This window comes from Pseudorca crassidens, chromosome 14 (genome assembly GCF_039906515.1).
Source record: "Pseudorca crassidens isolate mPseCra1 chromosome 14, mPseCra1.hap1, whole genome shotgun sequence".
NCBI lineage: Eukaryota > Metazoa > Chordata > Mammalia > Artiodactyla > Delphinidae > Pseudorca > Pseudorca crassidens.
The window spans coordinates 13208748-13235350 of NC_090309.1; the positions used below are offsets into that span (position 1 = coordinate 13208748).

The 26603-nt window shown below is 42.2% G+C and overlaps 1 protein-coding gene and 1 long non-coding RNA gene across 3 annotated transcripts in view; both read left to right on the forward strand.

Moving 5' to 3' along the window:
• EIF2AK3 (eukaryotic translation initiation factor 2 alpha kinase 3) overlaps positions 1-25371 on the forward strand; it is a 75420-nt gene extending 50049 nt beyond the window's left edge. Inside the window, exons 12-17 of one of the 2 annotated variants that reach the window (XM_067704427.1) lie at positions 509-658; positions 2313-3090; positions 5330-5497; positions 9417-9518; positions 16519-16581; positions 17909-19110. In XM_067704427.1, the coding sequence (XP_067560528.1) occupies positions 509-658; positions 2313-3090; positions 5330-5497; positions 9417-9518; positions 16519-16581; positions 17909-18109 (1462 nt within the window). In that variant the 3' untranslated portion in view covers positions 18110-19110. Of the gene's footprint in view, positions 1-508; positions 659-2312; positions 3091-5329; positions 5498-9416; positions 9519-16518; positions 16582-17908; positions 19111-25155 lie in introns of those variants that run through there. The other variant, XM_067704428.1, reaches the window with a different exon arrangement.
• On the forward strand, positions 9526-13670 carry LOC137205968 (uncharacterized). Its single transcript, XR_010934391.1, has 2 exons — positions 9526-12122; positions 12239-13670. It is a non-coding gene; the product is annotated as an uncharacterized lncRNA (long non-coding RNA).
• Positions 25372-26603: the final 1232 nt, after the last annotated feature.

Sequence of the window (26603 nt, forward strand, 5' to 3'; positions counted from 1 at the left end):
TGCTTTTCTGGTTAAACATCATTGCCTATGATATTCAGTAGTTGAGTTTAAACAGACAAAGGTGCTCGTACAAGCCTTTCGGATTGTTGTCTGTACCTTGTCGGGCTGGTCCTTCTCCATCCTCCGGAGCTGCCAGGCTGAGCTCTCTTTTCTGAGTACTTCACTTCCACCTATTCATCCTCCTATTAATTAACAAGCGTTAAGCAATTATCTTCAAGGGTCTTTAGTCATTCATTTTGAGTCAGCTAAGAACTCTTTATTTGAATGGATAGATGTACTTGTAAGCATTTATTTCTGGAAGAAAAAAGAAATAGTATAAATACACATTTTTTTCTAATAAAGACTTATTTACTCTTTGGCTTCTTAGAATTATGCCACTAGGCTGACTCGTCTGTTCCCCGTTTTAGAACAAGGGAGAATTTTATTTTATTGTTTTGTACTGTCTTTGGTATGATTGCTTCTTCAGATTCGAGCAACCTTCAGGGTCTTCATTGTTTCTCTGTTTCAGGGAATTGGCTCGGGAAAAGGTCATGCGAGAAGTTAAAGCCTTAGCTAAGCTTGAACACCCAGGAATTGTTAGATATTTCAATGCTTGGTTGGAAGCACCACCAGAGAAGTGGCAAGAAAAAATGGATGAAATTTGGCTGAAAGATGAAAGGTAACTTGGTTAGACATAGACTTCAAAACTAGTATTTATTTCAGGCTAGTTTTTGGCTTACATGAACAAAATATCCTTTCTATAACTTTAGAGATAATTTTTTTAAAAGAAAAATAACAGCAGATTACTGTTTCTGTCATCGTGTTTTGGAACATTCTCTAGTCACTTGTTAAGTGAAAAGTTGATTTAGTTTTTAGAACATGAACTTTTTTTTCTTTTTTGTCCAGAACATGAATTTCTAAAATCATTGGTAGATAGAGCTCTATGACTTATAATTCACTGAAGGATTTACAGTAGCCTTTCTCAATAAGAGATATTGTCTGCTTTTGTCTCCATTTTTGTTGTTGTTGTTGTTGTTGTTGCGGTACCCGGGCCTCTCTCTGTTGTGGCCTCTCCCGTTGCGGAGCGCAGGCTCAGCGGCCATGGCTCACGGGCCCAGCCGCTCCGCGGCATGTGGGATCTTCCCGGACCGGGGCACGAGCCCGTGTCCCCTGCATCGGCAGGCGGACTCTCAACCAGTGCGCCACCAGGGAAGCCCTCCATTTTTTATTTTAAATTTTCATTTACTTTCTTAGTAGTTAGCAATTTCCAACTCCTTTCTAAAGTAGTTTTAAACTATTTGCAGTTAAAACCACAAGAACTTGGGACTTCCCTGGTGGCCCAGTGGTTAAGACTTTGCCTTCCAATGCAGGAGGTGTGGGTTCAATCCCTGGTCCGGGAACTAAGATTCCACACGCCTCGCAGTCAAAAAAAAAACCCCAGAAAACATAAAACAGAAGCAATATTGTAATAAATTCAATAAAGACTTTCAAAAATGGTCCACATCAAAAAAAAAAAAAAATACATGAACTTATGGGAATTCCCTGGTGGTCCAGTGGTTAGTACTCCTCCCTTTCACTGCCAAGGGCGCAGGTTCGATCCCTGGTCGGGAAACTAAGATCTCGCAAGCCGCATGGCAAGGCCAAAAACCAAAAAGCAAAAAAACCCATGAACTTGGGCAACCTGAAGATAATTCCCATGTTAAATATGCTATTCTCTAGGAAGGAAGGTGTTTTTAAAAACTACTCAATGAGAACAAAAAGAAAGCAGGCTACAAATAGACTATTTAGTAAAGAGCTGGAGTAAAATTCCTGCCTAAAAGTACCAAACACAGCCCTAGATCCACATGAGGTACCTAGTTACAGTGACACTTATATACACAGCCAGTAGCCAAACCACAGAAGGACCAGGTGAAGTGACCCTGTGTCTCAAGCCCTAATTGGGATGGGGGCTTCCGAATCACAGCCACCAAGGGGTCTGGCCTTGGTCTTCCTCTGTGCTTTGTGTTTTGCACATAGGCCTTGGCTGTTCTGGGCATGACAGTCCCAGAGAACTGTTTCCAGTTTAAAACCAAGATTTCCAGTTCAGGAATGGATGGGCTGTGATGTTCTTTGTCTCGTGTGGCATGTTTTCATTGAATTTCCATGTTGTCACTTGGTAACTGGCTTTATTATAGTTGAAGCTTTGGAGACAAAACATGTAGTTACAACACTGTAAGTCAACTGTACTTCATTAAAAATACATTAATCAATAAATAAGCAAACAAAGGATGTAGTTCACATAATTTAATCAACACGTATTCACTCTCATCCCTTTGTACTTCTCCCACTCTTAGCACAGACTGGCCGCTCACCTCTCCTAGTCCCGCGGATGCACCATCCGTTAAAATATGCAGAATGGATCCTTTCTCTACAAAGGAACGCGTTGAAATCATAGCCCCTTCTCCAAGAAGCAGTAGGTCTTTTTCGGTCGGGATTTCCTGTGGCCAGTCAGGTTCATCCAAGAGCCAGTTCTCTCCACTGGAATTTTCCGGAATGGACCACAGAGACACGAGTGAGTCGGTGGACGCGGTGTGCAACCTCCAGGACAGCTGCCTTACAGACTGCAAGGGGGAAGACGGTACTAGGGATGGCAATGATGAGGGACACTCTTTTGAACTTTGTCCTTCTGAAGCTTCCCCTTATGTAAGGTCAAGGGAGCGAACCTCCTCTTCTATAGTATTTGAAGATTCCGGCTGTGATAACGCATCCAGCAAAGAGCCCAAAACGAACCGACCGCCTATTGGCAACCATTGTGCTGATAAACTAACTGCAGTCCAGCATTCCAGTAGCAAGTCTTCCTCGGAACCTACTTTGTCTATTTCTCCTTCAAGACCAACCACTTTAAGTTTAGATCTCACTAAAAACTCTGTGGAAAAACTCCAACCCAGTTCACCGAAGGTATATCTTTACATCCAGATGCAGCTGTGCAGAAAGGAAAACCTCAAAGACTGGCTGAACAGCCGCTGCACCATTGAGGAAAGAGAGAGGAGCGTGTGTCTGCACATCTTCCTGCAGATCGCGGAGGCGGTGGAGTTTCTGCACAGCAAAGGGCTCATGCACAGGGACCTCAAGGTCTGTTTTTGTGGAACATCACCCAAGGGTTTCAATGTGTTTTTTTTTCCTATTAAAGTCATTTATTTTATTTATTTACTTTTTATTGAAGTACAGTTGATTTACAATGTTGTGTTAGCTTCAGGTGAACAGCAAAGTGATTGAGTTTTTTATATATATACATATTCCCAGTTGAAAAACTATGTATTGTGCTCATTCTGACCTATCATTGAGCCTAATGTTAAACCTCCTAGGCCCTCTAACCTTTTTGTATTTTGGTCACGTGTTTGTCACATATCAGTCTCAGCATAGCTGCCAGAATTTCTCAGGGCTCCATGTATTAAGTCTTTTGGAGGTGTTGGGGAGAAAAGTGTCACTTTCCCCTGCTATTGATCAGAAGTCCTGGGTTTTCTTTTTTTTTTTTTCATTTAAATGAGCTTTTTTTTATATTAATTTTTATTGGAGTATAGTTGATTTACCTGGTTTTCTTCTAATCGATAAGCCAGGAACACATATGCGTCCCTAAACCAGTCGCCTGGCCAGAGGCTGGGATTATGCTGATTGGTGGATGCAACCTCCAGATAACATCCCCTATGAGCCATGGACTTGCTGCCCGGAAGAAGAGAGTTCCCAAAGTCACATCAGGATACTTCTGGTGGAAGCATAGGGCAATGGAAAGATGCTGGAGAACCAAAAAAAAAGTCTGTTAGTGTTGGGTAGATAACAGCTGACAGCAGAGCACAGAGAGGGGAGGAAAGATGAAATTTAAGGCAGTCTAATCCTGTCTCTCTTACAAGGTTATTTGAGGGAAAGTAGGAGGGTATCACCGTAGATGTTGGTTATATGCAATAACCTCATTGTTTCAAAGTCCATACTGTATGATGGTACTTTGGAGCTTTGCAATAAAATGTTTTTTGTCTGGCAGTATTTGAAGCCCAGTGAAAGTCAATTTTGTGAGCTCAATGGCTTCCTTTTCCCTTATTTCAAGGGCTATGAATGGTGGTCATGTGGGCTGAGAGTAGGCTCTAGGGAAAGACGATGTATTTCATGTAGGGGATTTTGGGTTTGAGGAGCCCGTGGTTAGATGTATCTTATGAACAGTTGCATATGAGAGTTTAGAACTCGGGACGGGGGTTGTGGGGTATATGGGAGCCTGTATTAGAAGAGGCAACACAAGATTGTAGTTAAGAGCTCTTATTCTCCTTGACAGCCTACATTCCCCTCCCAGACACAAGCCCGAAGATCAGTCTGTTTCGTTCATTCACCAAATAGTAGTGATTAGCTACAGCAGGGCAAGAATTGGACACATGGCAGTGGAGCAGAAGTCCTTTTCTCACAGAGCCAGACAGCCCGGGTTTGAATCCCTGCTCCACCCCTTACTAGCTGGGTAACCTTGGGCAACTTACTTAACTTCTCTGGGCCTCAGTTTTCACATCTGTGAAATGAGGGACCAATAGGACTAAAAGCATTGTATTACTTGAGTTAATAGTAATGAACTACTTAGATCAACTTCTGGCTCATTGCAAGTGCTATATATGCATTTGCTATTATTATTATTATTATTATTATCATGGCTTAGGTCATAAATGTAGAGGAGCTTGCCAAGGGAGAGTATATAGAATAATGAGATTGAGGTTTAAGTACCGTAGACCCTAGGGACTGTGAATCTCTAAGGATTTATTTAAATAGATGTTCAGGGACTCCCCTGGTGGCGCAGTGGTTAAGAATTCACCTGCCAATGCAGGGGACACGGCTTCGAGCCCTGGTCCGGGAAGATCCCACATGCTGTGGAGCAGCTAAGCCCGTGCGCCACAACTACTGAGCCTGCGCTTTAGATCCCACGAGCCGCAGCTACTGAAGCCCTTGTGCCTAGAGCCTAGAGCCGCAACGAGAGAAGCCACCGCAGTGAGAAGCCCGGCACCACAACAAAGAGTAGCCCATGCTCACCGCAACTAGAGAATGCCCGTGCACAGCAACGAATACCCAACACAGCCAAAAAATTAATAAATAAAATTTAAATAAATAAATAGATGTTCAATAAATATTCACTCCCTTTGCTACCCTTGCCCCTTCTTTACTCACAGTACTTGTCTAGCATCGAAGGATTGTTTTTATTTTCATATTAGCCCATTGTAAAGAGAAACATGCTTGAGAATATCTAGTGTCTTGTATTTATTTTCTGTAGTCATTTAAATAATTCTCTTCACTTTCCTTCTCCATACGCACCCACCACGCTTTTGTCTGTTTCATTTTTTTCCAGCCTTCCAACATATTCTTTACAATGGATGATGTGGTCAAGGTTGGAGACTTTGGATTGGTGACTGCAATGGACCAGGATGAAGAAGACCAGCTGGTTCTGACCCCAATGCCAGGGTACGCCAGACACACAGGACAAGTGGGGACCAAGCTGTATATGAGCCCAGAACAGGTGAGCCTTTCGTTTTCCTTCTGAGGAATAAATAGATTCTTAATTAGGGTGGCAGTGAGCTAGATGTGTGCCATGATTCTCCATCCGTGCTGTGTTTAAAATACCCAATAAAATAAAAGCTGAAAATGATGAAAACTGGCAGAAGTGTTCCACAGGCAACACAGCTAGGGTACAATTCCACAACGTGAATTGGGGTGTGGAGGAAGAAAAATACTAAAAATGCATCAAATGTGCTCACCCTCTGAACCGGAACCTGACAGCAACCAGAAACTTAGAATGAGATTTTGAATGTCCTCCTCCCAAACTTAATTGTCATTCACCCTGTGTGAACTATGCAGGAACTGTTTTCAGAGCCAGCTGGAGGTAGTGTTCTAAGCTATTCTCTACAATAATCCACAGGCAGCTTCCAGAACGTACCATGGCAGGAAATAAAGGTGGACAGGCTGAGCTATGTTGCCTTGTGGGATGCTTAGTCTTCCAAGGAAAAGCTCCATAAACTGCACAGAGACTGGAAGAGTGGTGGGAGCAAGGCATCCTGGGAGCTTCAGCACAGCATCCCTGGCCACCACTACGCTGATGGTATTCACAGGCTTACATATGCTTAGATCGGCGGTTCTCAGACTTTCTGATCAATGCCTGTTCATACTTGTAAACATGATAGAGAGCTCAAGAATTTTTCTTAAGGAATTTTATCCATCAGTATTTGCCATATTAGAGATTAAAATAGAAATTTGTAAAATTTTTAATTCAGTTAAAAATGACAGTATTAAATCTATCACATCTTCAAGATATTTTCTGAAAAACAAATATTTTCCGAAAGAAAACTAGTGAGAAGAGTGGCATTTACTTACATTTTTGTAAAGCTCTTTACTGTCTGACTTAAAAGAGATTTCATATCTGCTTTTCCATTTAATCCCTTGCACTATGTTATTTTGGTTGAAGTATATGAAGAAAATCTGACTTCGCATAGATAGGCAGTTGGAAAAGGAGGAATATTTTAATACCATTTTCAGGTAGTTGTGGGGATTCTTCTTTGACAGCATATCAAAATACAATAAGCAAAAGTTTCTGAAGAGTCATTTGCTCTGAATCTAAAACTATAGCAGTGAACATTTTGTATTCTGTTACCTTAACATCCGTTGGTCCACTTTGCACATTGAATGGACCTTTGACCCACGCATGATTTTATAAAATTGTGCATTGGTCATTTGGAAACTATTGGTTCCCTAAGTTATGCATCTTTTCCAAAAGTTGTCACAATTCACTATACAGTATTAAAAAAATCACTCTGGTTAATATCACCACCAGTCTCACCAGAAAAGGCTTTAAGTATTAGGAAGCTGTCAGGTTCCCAGTGATGGACAAAAATTTTTCAAAATTCTGACATTCACTTCCAAGCTCAACTTTTATTTTTGGCAACAAATGCTGTCAGTCTTCCTTGAAGTTCCATTCTCACTTTGTTCATCTTTAAGAAAATATCTGTCAGGTATCCAAGTATGAATAACCACAGTTTGTCTACCAGTTGTTCTTTCAAGTCAAAATGGAGCTCGATGAAAAGAGCATCTGGTTCATATAGTAACTCAAACAATTGCACAAATGCTTTCTATTGAGACAACCGTTGTACTTCGGTGTGGAGCAGAAATGCTTTATGAATACTGCCCATTTTGTCACACAGAATATTAAAGAAATGCATACCTAAGGGGGGAGATATAATAAAATTAATAATTTTTACTGCTTCAGCAAGGACATTTTAAGTGAAACTGTCTTCCTTCCTCCCTTCCTTTTTCCCTTCCTTCCTGCCTCCCTCCCTCCCTCCCTTTCTTCCTTCCTTTCATTGAAGAACATAATTACTACTAGTATGGTTTGGTGCTGCTGCCTTGGTTCATGCTAAGGTTCAGCAGTGCAAATGTCAACACAGTGAAAAGACAGATCATGTCTTAGAATTATTGTGAAAACAGTCTTGACTTTGTAGACCTCCTGAAATGGTGTTGGAGTCCCCAGGGATCCACAGACCACACTTTGAGAACTGATGGATTAGTTTATCTTTGGAAGGTCATATCAGAGACCAGTCATAGGAGCTGGCCTTTATTTTACTGTTGTACAGTATCCTGTTAGACTTCTTAAGTTGTTTGCATTATTCAAGTGTTTTCTTTTTTATGCATAAATTTTATTTTTTTATTTAATTAAAGAAATTTTTTAACAGAACCCTATACTTAGACATCTGGAATTTCAAGATAAGGGAAAAATAGTGTAAGTATTTAGGTACGATAAAAAAGCACGTTACAGCTTAAAGAGCTTGTTTTCTATAACACTCAACCCTGGAGGACAATAAATCAACATTTACAGTTTGGATGAAAAACAGCTGTGACCCACAAATCATGTTTCTGGCCATAAAGTTATTCATATAAAAGAAATTAGGCATTTTTAGATAGGTAAGAGTTAAAAAAGAATCTCCTAAGTGAAAAAAGCCAGGGGCAGAAATGTGTGTGTAGTGTGTAAAGGGGGGAAAGATAGCTATATATTTGCTTATGTTTATATAAAGAGCTCTGGAAGGATGTACAGGAAACAAATAGTTTTGGGGGCGGTAGGTAGAGGGGAAGTGACTGGTGGGAACTGGGCAGATAAGGGATGGACAGGAGGGAAGCTTGACTGTATACTTCTTTCTGAATCATGTGAATGTGTTACCTATTAAAAGCGAGTTTAAGAAGGGAGACATTTGTTTTGGATGTTTTAGTGACTTAGACATTTTGCTGTTAGGAACATCACTGTGATAACCATCCCTGTGTACAAATCTCTGTCTGCATTTCCGTCTACCCTGGGGTGGATGAAATTTAAATAGAACCATTAAGTGGTAGTAACCACTTATTGCCAGGTTGCTTTCATGAAGGTGCGTTAATTAATATTCTCCAGATAGTGTATGAGGTGTCCTTTTCACTGTACCCCTGCAAACTCTGTTTTGAACATATTTTCTTTGAATGCTTCCCAGACCCCAGTAACAGCTAAGGGAAGGGAGGAAGATGGTGTAGCCTGTTGCAGTCACTGGAACTTCCCACCTGATAGTCTATAAGCAGAAAGGCAGGCTGGGTCTCAGAAGGAACCAGGGAGACAGGTATCAAGTGTAGTTTAGAGAGGAGGTTGTAAAGGGTTCCTCATCCCTGACAAATACCTTGTGATCCCCCAAAGGGAGGGCTTCCTTGGCCTTTGCCAAGTGTCCTTATGTGCCTAGAGTCATTTTCTCAAATAAAAGAGTTCTTCTGAGTCCACAGGAGGTCACTTTTAATTTGAATGAGGCTTTGTTTAATAGAGTAGTTGGGTTGTAATTCATTTGTTCATTTTAACAAGTAAGTATTTATTGAGGGCCTTCTCTGTACTTAGCCCAGTGCTGGATGGTGAGAATTCAAAAGAAGCAGTTCCCTTCCCTCCAGGACTTTATAATCTAGTTGTGAAGCATAAGAAATAACACACATGAAAAATACAACCAAGAATGCAGTGAAGTCCATAATTAAGTGCCGTAATGAGGGCTAACCACGGTTGATTAGTGGTTTGGAGTAATGAAGATTTTCTCATAAAAATAGGTGAGGACTAAGATGGTTAGAAATGAGAGATTCGCTTTAGATAGTGCTTGCTTTGAAAAGCTTCACCCCAGGGGAAGGGGGAGCAGCTCTTCCGGGCTCCTGGCTCCAGGTTTCCGCTGGGCCTATTTTACTGATGCATATCTCAGAGCTATACCTGGGCTTCCTTCTGTAATGCTGAGTACTTTAATTACTCTTGCTGTGGTGAATTGAAGAAAAGAGGCTTGAGAGATGATTAACTCTTTGCTAGCATTTCTACGTACACTTAGATTCACTGATGCCGTATTATCCGTTGTACTATCTCCGTGAATGTTTTCCTGATATTTCTTCTTTATTTGGGATTTCAGATTCATGGCAACAACTACTCTCATAAAGTGGACATCTTTTCTTTAGGCCTCATTCTGTTTGAATTGCTGTACCCGTTCGGCACTCATATGGAGAGGGTCAGGGTAAGTGTTCCCCCCTCAAAAAAGGTAGAAAAAGAAAACATTAAATCTTAAATTCACAAAAGAAAGGTTTTAGAAGAAGAGTAACTTACTCCTAATACCAGCAGACTGGTTGACGTAGAAGAGGTCACGTGAGTGACGCAGAAAGGATTTGTCGACTGTTTGCGTCCACAGAAAGCTCAGTCTTCAACAATTGTTGAGTCGAGTTGTCTGTTCCTTGTTGTTGCTTAAATTTGTAATAAGTGCAAAGCACAGGGTAAGCGAGGGAGGGTGACGGTGTTGGTTGGTTACAGAAGAATTTTCCAGAGGACAAGTGGCCATACACTCACATACTTAAAAGGTGGCAAACTAAAGCATGATTAGGTTTTTTTTTTTTCCCCGTCTCAAAATAAACCAAGATGATGGCATTTAAGGAAAACAGTACTGAAAGTCTTTTAAAAGTAGACCTCTGTCACATTCTTCCCCGTACTTCATAAGCGGTTACCCTCCACTTTTCCAGCTGTTGTGCCTGTACTTACTTCTGTATTTCCAAAGTTTATGTCCTTATCACCATTTCTTAATTTATCAGTGTTAGACCTTATCTGTTGACTCCTGGCCACGGTAGAACAGGATGTAGTTCTCACATAGAACCAAAAGGACCTACCAAGTGTTCTATACAATAAATAGGAAAAAAAGAAAATAATTTGAAAATCAAAGTGGCTAAATTTCAGAATACCAGAGGTAAAGGCACTAAAAGCTTCCAGAAAGGAAAATAAAACAGGCCCAACGTATGTTAAAGGATCAGGAATCATATGGCATCAAAATTTAAGTAGTTATAGGGAATTCCCTGGTGGTCCAGTGGTTAGGACTCCGCGCTTCCACTGTAGGGGACACGGGTTCGATTTTGATCCCTGGTCAGGGAACTGAGATCCCACATGCCTCACGGTGTGGCCAAAAATAAATAAATTTTAAAAAACAAAGTATTTTTTAAAAAAATTGTGTAGTTGTAAGGACATCAAAAGACACTATGCAGAAAGTGAAAATAGGGTTGCCCTGGTGGTGCAGTGGTTAAGAATCCGCCTGCCAAAAAAAAAAAAAAGAATCCGCCTGCCAATGCAGGGGACATGGGTTCGAGCCCTGGTCTGTGAAGATCCCACATGCCACGGAGCAGCTAAGCCCATGTGCCACAACTACTGAGCCTGCACTCTAGAGCCCGCGAGCCACAACTACTGAAGCCTGTGCGCCTAGAGCCCATGCTCCGCAACAAGAGAAGCCACTGCAATGAGAAGCCCGCACACCGGAACAAAGAGTAGCCCCCGCTCACCACAACTAGAGAAAGACTGCGCTCAGCAACGAAGACCCAATGCAGCCAAAAATAAATAATTAAAATAAATATATTTATTTAAAAAAAGAAAGTGAAAATACAACCCACAGAAAACATTTGTGAATCATGTATCTGATAAGGTTCTAGTATCCAGAATATATACAGAACTGTTACAGTTCAACAACAAAAAGACAACCCCATTAAAAAATGGGCAAAGGACTTGAACACATTTCTCTGCAGAAGATTACAAATGACCAGTAAGCACAACACCATTATTCATCAGGGAAATGCCAATCAAAATCACAGTGAGATACCACTTCACACCATCTAGGATGGCTAGAATAAAACAAAACAAAACAAAAACGGAAAAGAAGTGTTGGCGAGGAGATGGAGAAATTAGAACCCTCATGCATTGCTGGTAAGAATGTAAAATGATGCAGCCACTGTGGAAAACAGTTTGACAGTTCCTCAAAAAGTTAAAACATGGAATTACCATATGACCCAGCAGTTCTACTCCTAGGTATATACCCAAGAGAAATGAAAACATAGGTCCACACAAAAACTTGTACACAAATGTTCATAGTAGCATTTTCATAATAGCCAGAAAGTAGAAACAATCGAAATGTCAATCAGCTGATGAATGGCAAAGCAAATGTGGTTTACCCATACAGTGAAATATTATTCAGCCATGAAAAAGGAATGAAATACTGATACATACTACAGCACAGGTGAACCTTGGAAACATCACACTAAGTGAAAGAAGCGGACATAAAAGACCACATACTGTATGATTCCATTTATGCAAAATGTCCGGAATAGGCAAATGCATAGAGACAAGGTAGATTAGTAGTTGCCAGGAGCTGGGGGTAGAAGGGGATGGAGAGTGATTGCTTGATGAGTACAAGGTTTTTCTTTGGGTGATGAAAATGTTCCGGAATTAGAGAGTGGTGATGGTTGTACAACATTGTGAGTAGAATAAAAATCACAGACTCATACACTTTAAAATGGTTAAAAGGGTGAATTTTATTTATGTGAATTTTATTTCAATAAACACATTTTCGAAAATATGTAGTTATGTAAAAATTTTTTGGTTAAATTAAGCCATGCAAATATTGTTCTATGCTAGACCAAATAATGTACCCTGACTTTCTTTTCTTTCTGATACAATCCTTTTTTTCAGAATTGCCTTTTCTCAATTGCTTCGTTTTCTATGAACCTTTGCCGTAATTTTTAACAAATGTGCAAAAGTCTGTCACATATCAAACAATATTTTCTCTGTGCTTCAGTATAGCTTATCTAGATAGGTAGATAGGTAGATAGGTAGGTAGGTAGATAGGTAGATAGGTAGATAGGTAGGTAGGTAGATAGGTAGATAGATAGATAGGTAGATAGGTAGATAGGTAGATAGATAGATAGATAGATAGATTGATAGATTGATTGATTGATTGATTGATTGAATTTGTTTTCCCCTGGAGTCTTTCTTCTCAAAGCTTTGTTCTCCAGTCTGGGCCAGTTGCCCCCTAGACCTTCTGTGAGCTGTCATCCAAGGATGCACTTCCCTACTCTCCTGGCTTGGATCCCTTGTTTCCTAGCTTCCATGTTTTGCTTTGTTTTATTTTCTTGCACTATTCTTTTATTTTGCTGGAGCACATTCTGCAGTAAATTCCTCAGAAACAATGTATGAGAAAGAAATTTTTAGAGTCCTCAGGTATCTGAAAATGTACCTTTTTTTCCATTGTCATACGTAACTGATAAATTGGCCAGGTTCCAATTCTAGATGGAAAATAACTTTCCTTCAGAACCTTGAGAGCATTGCCCCATTTCCTTACAGCTGCCAGCGCTGCTGTTGAAAAGCAGATACCATTCTGATGCCTGATTTTTTAATATAGGGTATCTTGGACCTGTTACATTTTCGTTTCTGGAATCTTTAGGGCTTTAGTTTTATCAGTGCTCGGTAGTTGTGGCTCGCGGGCTCTAGAGCGCAGGCTCAGTAGTTGTGGCGCACGGGATTAGTTGCTCCGTGGCATGTGGGATCTTCCCGGACCAGGGCTTGAACCCGTGTCCCCTGCATTGGCAGGTGGATTCTTAATCACTGCGCCACCAAGGAAGCACTGTACTGTTTTTTGCAGGAGTTCTTTAACTTGTTATTCTGACTTTCCTAAGTCCTTTATTTTGACAATCCAATTTTTATTGTCCAAGATTGTACCGTTTTTATAGTATTTCGCTCTGTTTACATGAATTCAGTATCTTCACATTGCTGAGAATCTCAGTTACATGTATGTATATATTTTAAGTTTTCTTCCCCCTATATTGTCTCTTTCCTCTGGGTATATTTTTTTTAACTTTCCGTTTTGAAATTATTATAGATCCACAGGAAGTTGCAAAGACAGAGAGATACCCTCCACCCACTTTCTGCTGACAGTTACATTTGACATAATTACAGTACAACACAAACTTGGCATTGGTACAGTGTATGTATGTAGTTCCATGTTATTTTATTTCAGTACAGGTTTGTGTAACCACCACTGCAGTCCAGATACAGAACTGTCACATCAACACAGAAAACTCCGTCTTGCTACCCCCTTATAGTCACACTTACTTCCCTCCCTACCAGCGTCTCTGAGTTTTTTAATGATTTGTGTGTGTGTGTTTCTCATGCTGGTAATCCTTAGCTGTCCATTCATATTTAAGAATAGGGCTCTTGGAGAATTCCCTCGTGGTCCAGTGGTTAGGACTCGGCACTTTCCCTCCCGTGTCCCGGGTTCGATCCCTGGTCCGGGAACCAAGATTCCTGCAAGCCGTGCAGCACAGCCAAAAAGAACAGAAAAAAAAAAAAAAAAATGGAAGAAGAATAGGGCTCTAAAATGGTGACTAGAAGTGGACATCACTGTAGGGGTAACGATCCAGTTCGTACTTTGGGGTGTGGGGCGCCGAACTCCCACATGTCAGCATCTATAGGCCTTTCCTCATTTTCTCCAGAGAAGAAGCTCTCATTCTCCTGCCTGAGAAAGAGTCGGGATGGGGTGTGGAGAGTTCTTACTGTTCCACATGCAGATCTTCACTGCATCCTTCTGTGTTCCATGCCCACCCCCGACTCATCCTCGTTCTGTCAACCCTAAGTCTGGAATGCCTGGGTTCTGTTTCTCCAGAGAGCAAACCTTATGTGTTATCTGGGGATATGTCACTCCGTCCGTATACAGACCTTTCGACGGCTCTCCTGCTGCCATCCTTGAGCCTCACCCCCATGCCCAGCAGGTTCTGCTCAGCTAATCAGTTCCCTCTTTGTTGGCTTTATCCCTCACAGGCAGCCTGGTTTACCTTCCTGTTCTGCTAAAGAAGCTGCTATGCTTCCACTGCTTTCTCTCTTTCAAAAATGTAATCTATTCTTCCACTGCAGTCATCCTTATAGTACATTTTACGTCCTTACAGTACATTTTACCTTCCTTGGCACTTGTTTTAGTGAAAATGCTTACTAGAAATATAGTAGAAAATCTGCCATGTTTAGCCAGAACCCCTCTGAAATTCCATTAGTAAATGTAAAAGAGACTATTCAATGATTTGACCAAGATCTTTTTTTTAAATTAACTGTATTGAGACATAATTTACATACATACAACATACCCACTTTGTACATTTTTATGAGTTTTGACACATTTATACATCCACATAATCACCACTACATTCAAAATATAGAACATTTGTATCACCCCAGAAAGTTGCCTTTTGGGTCCTTCCCAGTCAGTCCCCTGTCTTTCCAGGCTCCACCTGGATCCCAGGCAACTGCTGATCTGTTTTCTGTCTTTTCTAAAGTTTCGTATAAATTGAATCATACATGTCTATCCTCTTTTGTGTCTGCCTTCTTTGACTCACTATGAAGTCAGTAGTTCCTTCCTTTTTATTAATATTCCATGGTATATATACCACAGTTCATGTGTCCAGTTACCTGTTGAGAAACATTTACGACTAAAGTTGCTGTGAACATTTGTGAACAAGTCTCTTTGTAGACATACATATGTATCCTTAGTCTCGGGTAATTACGAGGTAGGATTGATAAGCTCTGTGGTAAGTGGTTTAACTTTATAAGAAAGTGTCATTTCATATCCTCACCAGCAGCGTAGGAGAGACCTAGGTCCTCCACATACTCCACACTTATGTTTCAGTCTTTCCATTTTTAGACATTCTATTGGGGTATAATGGAGTCATACTGTGGTTTAAGCTTGCATTGCTCTGATAACTAATGACCTTGACAGTCTTTTCAAGTCCTTTGCCAAGTATATGTATTGTGACTAGTTTATTCCAGTCTGTGGCTTGCCATTTCATTTTCCTAATGGTGTCTTTCGCAGGGTAGCAGATTTTAATTTTAAAGTTCAGCCTACCATTCTTTTCTTTTGTGCTTATGCTTTTTGTTGAAAAGACTCTCTGTTCCCCCATTGAGTTATGGCCAAGGTCTCTTTTAAATTCTAAGTTATAAAATAAAAACTTTAAGAATGTTATGTGATTAAAAATTAATTCCATGAGTCCAGACTCAAGCATTTATTTGCACTTAGTTTGGTACGACCTACCTATTAGCAGGTGAAACCCTCCCTTCTAGGGCCTGCAGCATAGATTCTTCTAGTGAAGTATCTGTTTCCCTTTAGTGGGAAGTGACAAATGCCAACCCAGTTCATATTTTTGTTCAAGTACACTCCAGCTTATTTCTCAAGAAATATGAAGACATATTTAATTTATTTCATTTCTCAAAACTGGTTTTTATCATCATTACAAAAGGAACATCAGGCACTGTGCTAAGTAGTTTGCCTGAATTACCTCATTTAAGTCTCAGAGCAATCACACACGGTGGGCCCTGTTGTCCTGTTTGTATGAAAATTTCTCAAATAACTAGTTTAATTTTATATTCAGAATTTAGCATAATTGACTTGGTTTTCTTCACTAAAAAAAAAAAAAAAAAGAGGGCTTGCCTGGTGGCGCAGTGGTTGAGAGTCCGCCTGCCGATGCAGGGGACACGGGTTCGTGCCCCGGTCCGGGAAGATCCCACATGCCGCAGAGCGGCTGGGCCCGTGAGCCATGGCCGCTGAGCCTGCACGTCCGGAGCCTGTGCTCTGCAATGGGAGGGGCCCCAACAGTGATAGGCCCGCGTACCGCAAAAAAAAAAAAGGACTATGTCTTTTTATATCAAATACAAGAGGTTAGTGACTAGTAGAAAAAGTTACCCGCTTAAGAACACAAATGTGGGCTTCCCTGGTGGCAGAGGTTAAGAATCCACCTGCCAGTGCAGGGGACCCGGGCTTGAGCCCTGGTCCAGGAAGATCCCACATGCTGCAGAGCAACTAAGCCCGTGCACCGCAACTACTGAGCCTGCGCTCTAGAGCCCGTGAGCCACAACTACTGAGCCCGTGTGCCACAACTACTGAAGCCCACGTTCCTAGAGCCCGTGCTCCGCAACAAGAGAAGCCACTGCAGTGAGCAGCCCGCGCACCGCAACAAAGAGTAGCCCCCACTTGCCGCAACTAGAGAAAGACAGCGCGCAGCAACGAAGAGTACTGCTCGCCACAACTAGAGAAAGCCCGTGAGCAGCAAATAAGACCCAACACAGCCAAAAATAAATAAAATAAATAAATTTAAAAAAAATCTCTCTATGTTTAAATAGATTCACATATCAAAATAGACTTAAAGATAAGTAACACTTTTCTTTCTTTTCAGATCTTAACTGATGTAAGAGATCTCAAATTTCCACCACTATTTACTCAGAAATATCCTTGTGAGGTTGGTATTAATTCTCATCTTTTATTTTCTTTAGAATCTTACTTAGAACGTGAAGCGTCCTTAGCAGTCAGCTCATCAGTTTCCCCGTTTTACAGATGAGGAAGCCTAAGGTCTAGAGAGGAAAGGGACCTGATCCGAAGAACACACAACTTGTTAAAACCAAAGGCTGTGACTCGGTCCCAGGTCCTGGGCCCAGTGCCCTGTGCTCCAAGCTGCATGACACCCCATCTGGGAACTGTAGCAACCTTGTGTTTCGATAAGGCTGAGCTCCTAGCTCACCCTCACAGCCGTAGAGTTGCCATTATGATCATGCCATTAATTTCTTTATCTTAGTGAATTTGGGAGAGATCTTAAAAACTGGCTTCTTTTTTTAAAAAAGTCACTAATTTCCACTGATTTTGTGTGTTGGAGTTACGCCCCTCAGGGTGACACAGTAAATGGTCCAGAAGAAGTGGGAAGGGAAAATTAAGCTGGTCTTGATGGTGAAAACTGTGTGTAATGAATTTTTCAAGTTTCTTTTTGCAGCTTTTGTTTATTTCATTATATGTCCACAAACATATCACTTTAAATTTATGTGTTGATAAATCTTGAATTTTCTTAGTAAATGAAGTTTAGGTAAATTAGACTGTGTGGCTAGTCATCAAGTTGGAAAAAGTCTAATTGATCTTTCAGTATTATAAGTATAACGAAGGGTTGCATTAAAAATGAACTTTATAACAATATAGAGATATACCGGCCTAAAGTGAAATCTATTTTACAAAAACTATTCTGTTGTGTATTTTGCAAAGTCGATGATTCAATCCCGGGGCGGGGGGGGGGGTGGTGCTCATCATAATCCATGTTATATTAAAGGGGTTCAAAAAATCAGTAAAAAGGGCTAGGTACTGATCACTGGCATGGTTATTTTTTAATTGAAATCTTTGAGATAATTGTACATTCACATACAATTGTAAGATGAATTTATTTTAAAAGTCAGAGTATGCCTGCGTTTCAAAGATGTGACTGAAGACCTTTTATTATATGTTAGAAAACAACCAATTACCCCAAAATGGTCCATGTGTATTTGGAGCAGGGGTTGGGCAAACTATGACCCACAGACCAAATCCAGCCTGCTGCCTATTTTGGTAATAAAGTTTTATGGGAACACAGCCAGGCCCACCTGTTTATATAGGGTCTGTGGCTGCTTTTGTATTTCAGTAGCAGAGTTGAGAAGTTGTGTCAGAAACTGGCTCGCAAACTTAGTATAGTTATAGAAACATCTGGCTGACTTCTGAATTAGGCAGCTGGTTAGTGGCCCTTTTATTACAAAACAGTTTTTATCTTTCAGTATGTAATGGTGCAAGACATGCTCTCCCCATCCCCTACGGAACGGCCTGAAGCTGCAAACATTATTGAAAATGCTATATTCGAGGACTTGGAGTTTCCAGGAAAAACAGTTCTCAGACAGAGGTCTCGCTCCATGAGCTCATCAGGAACAAAACAGTCAAGACACTCCAGCAGCTCCCACAGCCCTTTGCCAAGCAATTAGCCTTAAGCTCTGCTCGCCTCCCTAACAGGTGACACGGAATAGCCCACTTCGAAGGAATGTTGATTTTTCCAAAATCGTGACCTTGAAAATTTTGTTCTTTGCTCGATTTCATTTTTCTAAATCAAATTTAAACTGGATTTTGGAGCTCAAACCTTTGAGCCAACTCTTTGATTTTTGCTCTGCTCAAGGAGAGGGCTGTCACTAGATCACACGTGGTCCTTTTCCTTCGTTGGTCTCTTGAAATCGGCCGGCCAAGCATCCTAGCCCTCACGTTTTGTCTAAGGAGGTGGAAGCAACCCCTAAAATGTATAGAGAGAATTATAAAATGGAAATATTTTTGTAGTACAGAAAAATGAAAGTCCCTACATGTAGTAACTATACTGTTCTAGAAGTACACTTTCTAGAGATGACAGTGGTGATTTTGAAACTGATTTCCAAAAAAGCTGACTCCGTTTTTGTCCCTGGTGGGTAAAAGGAATCTGCATTATTTTGGAGGACAAGTGGCACAAATTGTACAGTGGTTTATGTCCATAGCTAGTTTTCTAGTGACGTTTGTAGCATTAAATAGCTTTATTCCTTAGATGGTTCTAGGGAGCGTTTAAGAGCTTTTTGTACTTTTACCTCCAGTAAAGGGAAAATGAAGCTTTTTGTGTAAATTGGTCAAAAGTTCTGGTTTGGGGAGGAGAAAAGCCGTAGTAAGAAATGAATCATATATTACAACTAACTTCTTCAATTATGGACTTTTAAAATCTAACGAAATCTTAAGTGTCTTAAATATAATACTGTAGGTTGGTTTTTTCCCAAAACTGACTGTAGATAACAGTTTAATCATCTAACTTGCTAACATGTTTTTATTTTCCACTGTAAATATGTTTATTTTTTATTTATAAAAATTCTGAACTCAATCCATTTGGGTTGGTGGTGTATAGAACGCACTTAAGTGTGTTAACTATTGTGACTTCTTTCAAGTCTAAATGATTTAATAAAACTTTAAAAAATGATTTATGGTTGATTGTTATTTTGGGGGGAACTAGCCCTGAAATGGTAGTTTTTCAGGTTTATAAAATGGGATCATAGGTCTAAGAACAGTCATAACCCTACGCTCAAGAAAGCTTACTCCTAACCTGTTCTAAACAGGCATCTTCTTGTCATTTCCCAAGGACTTGACAGGACCAAGTCCTTTTCACAGTTCACTGGACTCATAATCCAGAGACATTAGCTCAGTTCCTACTCAGTGCCAGGGGCATAAAGAGCACCCTGCCCTAAAGGGAGACCTCGAAGAGCAAAGGCTCTGGCGATGCCAGTTGTGTTGGGATCACAGTGTGTCTGACGTGTACCATGAGGAGGCGTGTGTCATGAGGGCACAAACCAGCTAGACACAACCTTTAAGGGTCAGATGCATGATTATTTCCATCTTACAGGTACGTAATGTCTGACCCACAAAGTTTGAGCCATTTTTAAGCTGGACACGCATGTCGCAGATCTTTGTGTGCTCTGTCCTCACTCTCACTTCGCAGTGAGTCTCTAACTTTGTCTTTCTTCCCCATCCTGCTTGGCTCCTGGCCAGCCCATCTCTCTGCTTCATCTCTTGGTCGGCCTGCTTCAGTTACCTTTTTCCTCTTCACCCCAGCGAGGGATCCTGTTGATTTCTTCCCAGTCTGCCCACTCAGTCCCAGCTGTGGACCCTTTGACCCTCACGACCACCCTGAGAGCTAGCTATGAAAATGTTATAGTAACGCCGTGATGGGTGTTACTATTGCCATTCTTCTTATGGTGAAACTCGGGTCCAGAAAGGTGTAATTTGCCCAAGATCACAAAGCCAATCAGAGCAGAACTGGGATCAGATCCCAGGAATTCCAGTTCCTAGTCAGGGTTTTGTCTATTCCCTTGCACCAAGTTGTCCAAAGGTTTGCAAATATCTTACATGATATAATCAGGCCTTCTTTCATTTTAATTCTGCCTGTGCCTTTGCTGGCCACTAGGATGAAAGCAGCCATGGGAAGTTAAGGGGCTGGGCTAGCAGGACCTAGCAACTCCTCAGCCGGCATGGAGTCTCCTGCGTTCTCACCCAGGGCCCTTTCTCCCGACTCCAAACCCTACCTCCCTTCAAGTTGTTGCTTTTCTGGCATCTTTCCAAGTCCCCTCCCTCCACACTTGCCTCTCCCTTTAACACTTTGTACTTAATAACACTTAACCATTGTCAGTCCTCAGATGCGCCTGTAACTGGTGCAAATCAACCTCCTAAATAGCTGAGGTCCCAGAGGGTAGGGACACACCTTCTTGTAAGCCCAGTAACATCTATCATAATGTCTGGTACTTGATTACGTATTTGTCGAATTGAATTTGGAAAACATAACGTGTAACTCACATAGCTGCAGCCCTCAGGAAATAGCCAAGTAAGGAGGAAAAGAAATGCACCGGTCACTGCAATAAATATTTGGCAAAGTGAAGGAGAAAAGATGGCTGAACAATCCTGATGTTAAAAACATAAATTATTATGAACTTTCATCAAATCTTTAACCGTGGCCGCTTTTAAGTCTTCTGTCATTTACAGACAGTTCTGGGTGTACTCTGATGCTTTTGCAAAAATGTTCCTATAAAAGGGTTTCATCTTCAAGGAATTCATGGAAAAGACTCTGACAAGCACAGGTTTCTGGTAACTGACTATACTGCTGAAATGAATGAATAAGCATTTTCAGAACTCTAATGGAAAACTGATGAATTCATAAAAGTGCTAACAAAAGATCAAGATGAAAAAAAATTACATGGGACTGAGTGAACAGATGAGGATGATTATAATTTTTGTGACTTTGTTTGAATTTTTAAAAAAAATTTTTAAAAAAACAAAAATCTCAAATCCTGGAAGTTTTCTAAAGGAACGGGACCTTAAGGTTTAATTTAAGTGAGAGGAGAAGTGGGCTGGGACACTAGCATCCATGTGGCTCTGTCTGATGCTGTCTGCTTTAGCCTACCTCCCTCTCCATCTTTTACTGGAGTGCGTTACATCCCCGGCCGCCAGCCTGGCCTGCAGGGGAGAGATCCCGATGGGGGAGCCACGGGAGCCCGCAGGGCTTCTAGTTTCCAGGTTCCCTCATTCAGGAAGGCAGCAGCACGGGAGTGCTGGTCCAGAGGTCAGTAACCAAGCCTGCCCTTTGCCTCCTAGGAGAACAGCAGACATTTAGGATGTTCGGACAGTTTTCTTTTCCCAGATTGTTTCTCAGTGATACTTTGGATGCATTTACACCGAAAGTGATTCTATTTCTCCAAGTAAATTGGGGACAGAACAAGCTTTCAATCCAACCACCGGCCATAGAGCGACTCAGTCTTACTCCTGGAGTAAGTCAAGGGCGAAGCAGGAACTCTGGACGTTTTCTGGCTTATGTCTGGTGACGTTTACTCTTTCTAGAACTAGATTTGCACGGGACTGCTTAAGGAGACTTCCCGCTTCAGGTTCTAGCCCTGCAACTACTGCAGCTGCCACCAGGGGACTCCTTTTCACCTTTTCCCCTAGAAGTGAATACGGAAGTTCCCCACCTATGATTTTCCAAATTTACAGTGGTGCAAAAACGATACACATTTGGTAGAAACTGTACGTCGAATTTTAAATTTTGATCTTTTCCAGGGCGAGTGGTAGATAAACTATCATGATGCTGGACAGAAGTCAGCCAGCCAATCAGGAAGGGAAACGATGATACACTTACAACAGTGCTGTACCCAGACAGCCATCCTGTTTTTCACTTCAGTACTGTATTCAATAAATTACATGTGGGACTTACCTGGTGGCGCAGTGGTTAAGAGTCCGCCTGCCAATGCAGGGGACACGGGTTCGAGCCCCGGTCCGGAAAGATCCCACATACCGCGGAGCAGTTGGGCCCGTGAGCCATGGCCGCTGAGCCTGCACGTCCGGAGCCTGTGCTCCGCAATGGGAGAGGCCACGACAGTGAGAGGCCCGCGTACCGCAAAAAAAACAACAAAAAAACCCAATAAACCTAGGGCATTATGCGCCTGGCTACTTCCAACAGCCTTAGCATCCCTCATCCCTGGCTCAGCGCCGCTTCTTAGAGCAGCAGAGTAGCTTCCTTCTCTGATTCCCCTGCACGGGCTGGTGCGCTAAGAAAAGATGGACTTGTAAACCCTTTGGAGGTCATGAGGAATATTTTCATCAACCACATCATAATCTCTAGTGGAATAAAATAAGACTGTTTTAGTTCTTCTTTGCAATTTCCTGCAGTTAAATTAATTGGATCCATGTGTTTCTGTAATAGCAAATATTAAGGCATTGACAGCATGGACCAAAAGTAGTTCTATAGATGTATGTCTTGCTATTTACTGTCAGACAATATGGCTCAACATTCATCTGGTGAAAAAATAAAATTATCTTCGACAGACAAAAAAGACAAAGATTGGAAAGACAGTGGGAACAGCCCTAGCGAAGGCTTGGTGGGGAAGGGTAGGAATGAGAAAGAGAGCTGTCGGTAGTGGGAGTGGAGAGAATTAGAGCAACCTGAGAAGTATGTTTGAGGCAGGAAGGCCAGGACACTGGAATTAGTGAATAATAGGTAAAGGAGAAGATAGCTCTTGAATTTCTGGTGTGGAAACTTCCATAGCATCTAGAAGAAGGAGGGTGTGGTTTGGGGACAGATGTTACCCTTCAAAAATGATGAATTTCCTAGGTCTCTGTGGTTAAAAAACTGGGGCTTTAGTCGGGAGAAAATGGGAAGCCATTGAAAGTTTCTGAGCCGAGGAAGGATGTGATGAGGTTTTAGGATCTCTGCAGCAAGTGAGGCAGAGGTGGCTGGAGATAGAGAGGCCTTCACCCAGCAGAGGGGCAGAGGGCCTGAGCCTGGTCAGTAGGGGCCAGAAAACACCCCCTGTCCAGCGACTAAAGCTGTGCTGGTCCCCAGGAGCTCTCTTTAGTGTTGAGTTTGGAAGGATTTCTTCAGGGGCTGCTGCAGTGCGAGCCTCCCCGTCTCCTACCTCCTGAAAAGACAGGAGCTTTTAGAGCTCGCCTAGAGAGCACGTCAGGAAAGATGACAGTGACGTTGGGATCAGCCCATGTCTTGCTAGCAGCCAGAATGTGGGCAAGGAAGAGGAACCCAGACAATGCAGAGTTGGCTGGCCCAGAGTTCAGACGCCTCCAGTAAGAGCCTGAGGGAATTTGCCCTTCCCAGAAAGGTCACAAATGTGTCCGGAGGCAGGGAAAGGCTTTGATACTGAGAAGTAATGAAGGGGAAAGGGTGTTCTCTCTCCAAAAGGAGCTTTTGAAGAAATACAGTAATGGCTGAATAGATAAATGGCTGGATGTTATGCAAATGAGTCAGCAGCCTCATGGAATGATTAAAATGTCTATTCAGCAGATAAATGACACATTTGCAAGTTGCAGAGGAGTAGGAATAGTATGATTGCAAACAAATGTAATGACTTCTATATCTGTTTATTTTTATTTTTTGCTGCACCCCACACCTTGAGGGATCTTAGTTCCCCGATCAGGGATTGAACCCACACCCTCGGCAGTTAAAGCACAAAGTCCTAACCACAGGACAGCCAGGGAATTCCCTGTATCTGTTTAAATATTTTCATGGGCATAAAGTTTAGGAATATCCACACCAGTTACCTTAGGAGAAAGGAGTGGGAGAGGAGGGCCGAGGGAGATTTTTTTTTTTCCCCCATAAATTAATTTATTTATTTTTGGCTGCGTTGGGTCTCCATTGCTGCATGCGGGCTTTCTCTAGTTGCGGCGAGCGGGGGCTACTCTTTGTTGCGGTGCGCGGGCTTCTCATTGCGGTGGCTTCTCTTGTTGCGGAGCACAGGCTCTAGGCGCATGGGCTTCAGTAGTTGTGGCTCGCAGGCTCAGTAGTTGTGGCTCACGGGCTCTAGAGCACAGGCTCAGTAGTTGGGGCGCACGGGCTTAGTTGCTCTGAAGCATGTGGGATCTTCCCGGACCAGAGCTCGACCCCGTGTCCCCTGCGTTGACAGGCAGATTCTTAATCACTGTGCCACCAGGGAAGCCCAAGGGAGATTATTAACTCCAACCTGCATCTCACTATGGTTTGACCTTTTCCAACTACTGATGCACTACTCTCAGGATTAATAATATTAAATTAATAAAACAAGAAAAAGGAAACCAATAAACCATATTTACAACATTTTAATTGATCTCATCTTTGTATCCTGCTCTATAGTTTAGAAGGCTGTAATGTGGTCTGCAACTTGGATATTTTCATATCTGTAATATCTGCTGTTTTATCTGTAAGCAAACAACACAATTATTAAAATAACACAGTAACATAACAGGAAGCTCGTAATAATCCACTTATCATCCCACCACCATTTTAACATAACAATTTCACTTCTCTGAATTCCCTTCAATCCAGAGGGCATTTTGAGGAGTGATGTGTGACAAGACCCTGCGCTTTGGAATCACAATCGGCTGTATTACTATTTACTTGTTTATAATTTTCCTTGAGCCCTCTAATCTGTTTCCTCAAGTGCAAGTAACACGTTGTGAAGATTAAGGGATAATAACATTGAGCGTAGAATCCCGTAAGTAGTAAGCATTCAATAAACAGAGGCTTAAAATGAAATCATAACCTCAGTTTCCTCAGCTCTAATATGGGCATAATTTGTCGCAGAGTCCTTGTGAGGATTAACGGACATAATTTGGGTTAAAGAGTCATACAAATATGTGCATATATGCAAATCTACGATTACACGATGGGGGGGTAGGGAGGTACAGAAAGAACCCCTGGCTGCTACTGTCCTCAAGGAGTAGAAAGGAAGGAAACAGTAGGTGAAGGAAGAAGGAAAGATCACATAGCAAAATATGTAGCTTATAAAACTTTATAATGTTTCGGCAAAAATACAGACATTGAATATGCACGTGACAAGGACCAGAGGCTGACAGTTGATTATATGAGGGTAACGTGTTAGGTTAAGATGAAAGTATGATTATTATTAAGGCAATCTAGAGACGTCTTTTGTTAGCTGAGGGGTGTAGTGTAGGGCCGGGCAGGTGGGGGTGATGCTGAGAATCCCCTTTCTTTCAGGACTTTGACGCTAAGCTGCGGGTCAACAGGGTAGCCTGTGAGTCTCCCCCCCGCCCCTCCCCGTTTGACTCCGCGGGGAGCCGGGGCTCAGGGTGGCCAGAGGGTTTGGAGATCAAAGATATGTGGATGAGACATCATTCTCTGGCCCGGGGCCGGATGTCTGGCTCGGGCGAAGCCGGGAGCGGCGCCAGGAATTATTGATGCAAAGACCGGTCTGGGAGAAAGAAGAGCTCCGACTGGCCACGTGGGGGCGACAAGACACTGAGGGAAGGCGGGGGGCTCCAAGGGCCTTGGGGTTTGCCTGGGTGTCGTCGAGAGGGTCCAGTGGCCCGTCCCTTAGTGGGGCAGATGCAGGAGGACGGACTGGGCAGCGGGCACCTCGGCTGCGCGGGTGTGAGGCGGCCCGGGTGCTGCGCGCGGGGAGCCGGGCCACCACCCGTTGTGAATTACCAGGCACCGCCCGCCCACCTTCCCTGGGGTTAAATGGACCCGCCTTAGCAAGTTTCAAAGGTAAACATTTCTGGAACGCCTGCTGTATACCAAGTCCTCTCCTAGGCACTGTATATTCGTGAAATCTCATCTAATCTTCACAACCACCTTGGGGGATATTATCGCCTCCATTTTATAGAGGAGGAAACTGAAACTTACTAAGTCGGAGGATTTAGCCCTAATAGGTATAATCAGGCAAGCAAGGAGAATTGTAAATCTTTTCATTTATTTATTTTACTTATTTTATTTTTGTCTGCACGTGGGCTTTCTCTAGCTGTGGCGAGCAGGAGCTACCCTTTGTTGCGGTGCGTGGGCTTCCCATTGCAGTGGCTTCACTTGTTTCGGAGCACGGGCTCCAGACGCGGAGTCTTCAGTAGTTATGTCACGTTGGCTTCAGTAGTTGTGGCTCGCGGGCTCTAGAGCGCAGGCTCAGTAGTTGTGGCGCAAGGGCTTAGTCGCTCCGCGGCATATGGGATCTTCCCGGACCAGGGCTCGAACCAGTGTCCCCTGCATTGGCAGGTGGGTTCTTAACCACTGCGCCACCAGGGAAGCCCTGTAAATATTTTAAAGTAAATATATGAATGAAAAGAACTCAACCTCGCTGCTCATCAGGGAAATGCAAATGAGAGCAACAACGGGGATCCCATTTTTTCACTACTAGATGGCAAGAATTTGAAAGATTTACCTGTGTGGGTGCAAGTGTAATAAAAAAGAATTCTCCTCTACACAGTTAGGAATGCAAAGAGGAATGCATTTCAGTGAATGTTTGGTATCTGTCAAAATTTGCAAGCAAATTCCTCCTGATACAGAAATCCCCCTTGTGGAATCTATTTTACAGAAATAACCACACAAGTATATTCATCTTAGTGGGAAAGGCAAATAAAGCTTTTTTGTTTGTTTTGTTTTGTTTTTTTTAAGTGATTTACCTGCTATTATGCAGCTATGGGCTGAGCCTGGGG